Genomic DNA, 6814 nt, shown 5'->3' on the forward strand with positions numbered 1-6814 from the left:
AACATCGCACGGCTTTGACAGTTCTGCCGTTGCGAGTGTGTTAGTGCGTGACTGCCGAAACAGCTGATTGAAACAGCAGCAGCAGCACAGTTTAGCATAAACCACCGTCGACAACAAATCGCCCCACAATAAACCGCCGCGAATCTAATCGAAACCGAAGTTGCAAAGTGTTTTATTTGCAATCCGCGAATTCCCGCAAAGTGTCCGAACCGGTCGAGTGATTGGGTGATCGTTTTTCCCCTGAACATTTTGGTCCTTCGAGCCGGATTCAGGACATTTGTGGAAGCCCCGTGAACCGCGGAATAGTAAAGCTTTTCGAGCTATTGTTCCTGCCTGATAGCTGCACCATTTTGGACGCCGGATTCGCCATCGCTACAGCAGCTGAGAGACGACGCCGCGACGCCATCGCAGATTTGGGTGCAATTGAAAATTGCAATCTATCAGCTGGGAGATACTGCAGTTTTTGGAAGCAGATCCAGGAGGAACTGAAAGCCTTTTTTTGGTTTGTTACGAGAACGGTAAAGTGTATACGATTGGTGGCTTGATGCATGTGGCCTACCTGAGTGAAAATAAATAAAGATTTTGCATGTGAGTAAGTCTTGGTTTGTTGCATGTGGTGTGAGCCTTGTACGCTGTAATTGGTCTAGGATTTCGCCGCATAATTTCACTTTGCTGTTCTCTATCGGTTGCCTCCCCCTCGCTGCTGTCAATAGGGTTGCCAGTTGTCAGTTTTTCGTCGCGGTACTGTGGAACGTCGAGTTGATAGTTCGGTCAGTGAAAAATTAGTACAGTGTAACATATTTGGTGCAGTGTCAGATATTTAAAAGTGTAGCAATGTCTAAAAGTACGCTGAAGGCTTTGCTAAAACGTGAACGGCAGTTATATGTCATTTTTGATGGTACGGATAGATTCATCCAAACCTATCAGATTGATAGTGATCGGTGTCAATTAAGTTCGAGATTGCATGTGATTGATACTGTGTACAGTGAGTTTTTTGAAATACGGAGCAAAATTGAACTTTTGCTGGATGAAGCGGATGAGAAAGAACAGAAAGATGCTGACAGCGAAGTCAAAGGAGAAATTGCCAAGCAACGCGAAGAGGAAAACGACAAGGTTCTACAGCAATTCGATGACCGATACTTCGCCATCCGAGGTGACCTCCTTAGACTCCAAGGTGATAAGGATGCCTTAGGTGTGAACACAACCAGCAACAGTCAGAGTCAGTCTGCGTCAGGGAATACTTCAAGAGTAAAGCTGCCAGAGATACGTTTGCCGTCCTTCAGTGGAAAAATAAGAGAGTGGATTACATTCCGGGATTCCTTCCGAAGCCTTATCCATGACAACGAGCATCTGACGTCTATGGATAAGTTTACGTACCTTCGTTCCTCTCTACAGGGTGATGCACTGAAGGAAATCAACAACATCGAGCTTTCAGAGGCAAACTACGACGTCGCCTGGAAAACTTTGCAAGTTCGTTATGAAAATAAGAAGCTGATTGTGAAGGCTCATCTCGACGCTCTTTTCGCCCTCGAACCGCTTAAAAAGGAGAATTATGACGGTCTGAACTTCCTCATCAGCGAGTTTGAGAAAAACTTGATGATGTTACAGAAAATCGGAGAGCCAACGGAGTCTTGGAGCACAATATTAGTCTACATGTTGTGTTCTAGACTAGATTCTGCAACATTGCGCCAATGGGAGACGCATTACGGGTCTAAGGAGGTCCCAACGTACGAAGAGCTGCTTCTGTTCTTGCAAGGTCACTGCTCTGTTCTCCAATCAATCACCTCTGCAAGAAATCCACCATCCGAAGCCCGTCAGACGAGATCAACAGTTTGTAATACAACCATCAGATCAGTTTCACGTTGTCCGTTCTGTGCAGATCCATGGCACTCACCGTTCCAGTGTGGCAAATTTCAACGGATGAAGGTTCCCGAGCGAATGGATGCTGCCATTCGCAACAAGCTGTGTCGAAATTGTTTGATGCCAGGCCACTTCTACCGAAATTGTGAACGAGGTTCTTGCCATCATTGTCAGCAGAAGCACCACAGTATGTTACATTCTAGATCCTCCGTTCCACAGCCGCAGTTTTCGGCACAATACCGACAGCAGAGTCAAACGCGTCCGGCGCAACAAATACCGTTTCAACCGCAACCGCAGCCAATGAATCAACAGCAACAACACAACTCAAGACCAATACAGCATGCGCACACCACTACACAGCATGCACAAACCCACTCACACAACACAAACACAAATCCAGACAACGCACAAGCCACCACAAGTCAGAATTACGTAGCACTTCCGTTTACACCGTCTCGTAATATTTTACTGTCCACGGCGATGATCCGAGTCAAGGATCGCTTTGGAAACACACTGCTGGCACGTGCGCTGCTAGATTCGTGTTCTCAGCATTGTTTGATGACACGTGAATTCTCTCGACGGCTTAAGTTCCATGAAACCCCAACGTTTTTGTCGGTGCAAGGCATCGGCTCGTCTCAAATGGTTTCAACGAAGTTAGTTTCCGCAGAAGTTGGTTCTAGATCCCCCAGAATTTCCCAGTTTAAAGAATGGATGCAATTTTTTGTACTGCCAAGGTTAACAGTTGATCTGCCTACTGCTGCTTTTGATCCTTCGATCCTTACGCTGCCGAGTTCGGCCTGTTTAGCAGATCCTGGGTTTTATGAGTCTGGTCCAATTGATGTTATAATTGGAGCCGAATTTTATATGGATTTATTGTCAGATGGAAGAATGAAGCCGTTAGAGAACGGACCCACATTACAGAATACAGTTTTTGGCTGGATTGTGTCTGGTAGATTGCCCAATAATCAAAATTCAGTTTCTCAGTCAGAAGTTTATGTCTGTTCAGTCGGTGATATTCAAGATCAGCTCACACGTTTTTGGGAGCTCGAAACATGTCATGTTCGCAGCGTTCAGTCGATTGAAGAGTCAGCTTGTGAAGAGATTTTTAAGAATACTACTGTCAGAGATGAGTCAGGAAGGTTTGTTGTAACTTTGCCTAAAAAAGAAGGTTTTTTGAATCGGATTGGAGATTCTAAAGTTATCGCCACGAAACGGTTTTTGAGTTTGGAAAAACGATTATCAATGGATTCTGAATTGAAAAGGTTGTATTCCGAATTTATTCATGAGTATCAGAGTCTTGGTCATATGTCAGAAGTTATCGACAGCTCAAATCAGTTAAATGAAGTTTGCTACTATTTGCCGCATCACGCAGTTCTTAAGCCCGAAAGTACCACGACAAAGTTACGGGTGGTTTTCGACGCTTCCTGTAAGTCGTCGACAGGAGTCTCTTTGAATGATGCGCTTATGGTTGGCCCGGTTGTACAAGATGAGCTGATTGATATTGTATTGCGATTCAGATTGTGTCAGTTTGCGATTGTGGCAGATATTGCCAAAATGTACCGTATGATCCAAGTTCAGAAATCAGACCAAAAATTGCAGAGAATTCTTTGGCGAGACTCCACCGATCAAGCCCTTCGCACTTACGAGTTGTTAACAGTAACTTACGGAACAGCGTCAGCGCCTTACTTGGCAACAAAGTGTTTGCAAGTCCTAGCCGATCAGGGTTCTAAAACTCATCCCTTAGCGTCGAAGATTTTGAGTCGTTGTTTCTACGTCGATGATATGCTTGCTGGAGTTGACAGTATCGAAGAAGGTGTACAGTTAGTCAAAGAAATGTCAGAATTGATGGACTCAGCAGGTATGTCTTTGCGAAAATACGTTTCGAACAGCTCAGAAATACTCCTAGAACTCCCTGAAAATCTTCGAGATGAACGTTCGGTTTTGGAGCTTGATTCATCAAGCTCGACGGTGAAAACTTTGGGATTGTTATGGGAACCAGAGTCAGATGTTTTTCGGTTTAGTACTCCAAGTTGGAAGAGTTCAGCACCCATTACGAAAAGGTCAATTTTGTCAGATGTTTCTAAGTTATTTGATCCATTGGGATTAGTCGGTCCTGTGATTATTCAGGCAAAAATTTTCGTTCAAGAACTTTGGAAACTACAATGCGGATGGGATGACGAGCTTACCGAAGATTTAAAGAGCGCTTGGGATGAATACAGAAGAAATTTGATTGGGTTAGATAATGTGTCAGTACCACGATGGGTGGGTGTCAGTAAAACAGTCAGTTCATTACAAATACATGGATTTTGTGATGCGTCAGAGAAGGCCTATGGGGCCTGTATTTATGTCAGAACTGTGTCAGAATCGGGAGAAACTGTTGTTCAATTGATGACCTCAAAATCACGAGTCGCTCCTTTAGAGAATCTCCAGAAAAAGAAGAAACCCCGAGCAGACTTTTATGGCAAAATTATAGCAAATTTTGCTATCACGCCCTGAGAGCCGAATTTGCTCTCATTTTGCTTGACATAAGGTGGTACACAGCAAAAATGAGAGCAAAGATTTTCATACATGGTTAGCAAAGTGATGCCTTATTTTGCTAAAACTGAGAGCCGAACTACACCTCATTTTCCTAGAGCTTGGAGAGCAAAATGACGCCAGTATAAGGCATCACATAATTTTGCCTGACATCAAAATTTGGCATTATTTTGCTTTCAAAATTTTAAGAAAACTACAGCAAAATGAGGTACAATTTTGTTATCCCTGTTAAAAATTGCGTTTTATTTTTGCTATGTTCTACCTTAAGTCAACCGAAATAAGAACGAATTTGCTGATCAAAGCGTGATAGCAATTTTTTTCGAGCAACCAGAGTCGCCTTCAGTTATGCAACGTGTGAGCAATTAACAGCGTATCGATAGAGACAATGGAAAGTTTTTATTTGACACGGTTAATCTAAAAAAAGTATTTAAGACAATAGTCCCTATATTTTTTGATAGAAGATTTTCAAATCAATACAATATGTTTGATTTAAAACTCATATAGGTAAGTAAATTTAACAACACAAGCACTTTTATCAATTTTTTTAAATGCAATCCGAGCGAATGTTGATTTACCCCAATTAAATCAACTTTATCACTTCTTTGGAATTTAAAAACCAAAACTCTCTAGATTTACAACTTCAATTTGAGACTTCAACTTGAACAGTCAGCCACAAACAGTAAATAAATATTTGAACGTACATCAGTGAAATGCTGGACCTAAATTAACAAACCTGAACTTATTTGTGCCTGAATAAATCTACATATTTTTGTTGATTTGCGACAAAAATTTTCATATACAATTCCCTTTAATTAAACTCCTGAATTTATGTTACATTCCAATCTTAAAAATTCGCAAGAATATTGCATTAAGATAAAATGTATAGACAACGCATTGTTGCATGATAAATGTAAAATTTTATCCCAAGATATCCGTTGCCTACCCAAAGGCGTTTTAAATTTGTTAAAGCTAAAAGAGAAAAAAGCTGTTCTTGAAAAGTATCAGTGCAAGAATTTTTAGAACAAATGTAATAGAATTATTTAAATTCATAATATAGGTAATTACAATGTTGTTGTTTTTCTTTTTTTTTGAGGCGTTTAACTCTTTGTCATTCTTCCTCGAACTAAGATGTTTTTTTTAAATTTAATCATTAAATTTATTATTATTTCTAACACCATATCAGGCTACTATTTACTTTATTTTCAAGGTGTTAAAACATTATTCGGATATGGAGTTTTCGAAAAATCTATGTTGTCCGGCCATAGGCGATGTCCGGCCATAGACGACTTCCCCCTACATTGAAACATGGAGAATCGTTAAGAATACTAGTATACTTAACTTAAAATTGATGATTTGCGACTTGCACCCTTCTGATCCTAAGGGCCTCGATTAGTAATAAAACCCCAAACAAATGGAAAAAGTAAAAAACAACGCATGGAATGGGGCAATTTAATTAGTAAAAATATTGTACTTCTATTTCTTAAAGATTGGAATAGGAATTGCATTTTTAATTTGTTTAATGTGTTCAATAGTCTAAATATTGGTAATTTGTCCAATATGAAGCATTGTGGTCTTAGAGCCTAGCTCAAACTAAATTATTTTATTTGCTGCTATCTAGGAGGTTTACTTTTTTCGATACAGACTTTAGTTTCCCAAACGAAAAAACTAAAATATTTTGATTAAACTTAAAAAAAACAGTAGAAAATACTCCTCAGAATTAAACCCGAAAAGTAACCCAAAATAGGTATAATGGACAACGTAAAGAAATACTGACAAGGAGTACCCGGTGAAAGTGTAAAAAAATAAAGTTTTGTGGTACTATTACTATGACTTACCGCTTCCAAGGAGGTTTGCAGAGACGCTTGACTGGAATCAAGTGGGGCATCGAAGAAGAGGCAAGCCCAGAAACTCGTGAGCCGTTGATATTCGCACTGTTGGCGAAAATATCGAGTGGCAGCAAGTGAAGGTGCTGGCTCCGGATCGCCCTGGCGTGAACATTGTTTAAGCTTCTCCGGCGGTCCTCTAGTGAAATCCGGAACACAGTTTTCGTAGAATTTCCCGTGAAATGATTTGTTTGATTCCTGAAAATTATTCGAACATTGTCATCACTTGTCCAACGGGATAAATAAAACCTTACCTTCTTCCGCGGCTGCAGCAACCTCCAGGCGTCATTTCGTACATTCTGCTTTTTAATACCACTTACGAGCACGTTCCGGTCGTCGTTTTAACCACGAACACTCCAAAAAACTAACAAAAAACTTGTCGGATACTTCAAACAATCTCCGGTCAACTGATGCAAAACTTGTTTTGTTTTCTGCTGTCCAGGGCGCCTACAGCTACGGGCGGATGCATTTTGAGGAAAAGTAGGCAAGGGGTACCAAAAATTTCTCAGTGGTGGAGGGTAAGTGGAGGGTGCAGA

The 6814-nt window shown here is 40.9% G+C and overlaps 1 protein-coding gene across 1 annotated transcript; it reads left to right on the forward strand.

Annotated features, from left to right (window-relative positions):
- Window positions 1-834: 834 nt before the first annotated feature.
- On the forward strand, window positions 835-6359 carry LOC129742625 (uncharacterized). Its single transcript, XM_055734553.1, has 2 exons — window positions 835-3718; window positions 6241-6359. Exons 1-2 carry the CDS (start codon window positions 835-837, stop codon window positions 6357-6359), a joined length of 3003 nt encoding a protein of 1000 aa, XP_055590528.1.
- The last annotated feature ends 455 nt before the right edge of the window (window positions 6360-6814 follow it).

This window comes from Uranotaenia lowii, chromosome 2 (assembly GCF_029784155.1).
Source record: "Uranotaenia lowii strain MFRU-FL chromosome 2, ASM2978415v1, whole genome shotgun sequence".
Lineage (NCBI taxonomy): Eukaryota > Metazoa > Arthropoda > Insecta > Diptera > Culicidae > Uranotaenia > Uranotaenia lowii.

Excerpts from the sequence above, each read along its gene's own strand:
- LOC129742625 (XM_055734553.1), top strand. The coding sequence starts at position 835 with ATGTCTAAAAGTACGCTGAAGGCTTTGCTAAAACGTGAACGGCAGTTA. Across the intron at positions 3,719-6,240 it reads AGAATTGATGGACTCAGCAG|GAGGTTTGCAGAGACGCTTG; the intron begins GTATGTCTTTGC and ends ACCGCTTCCAAG.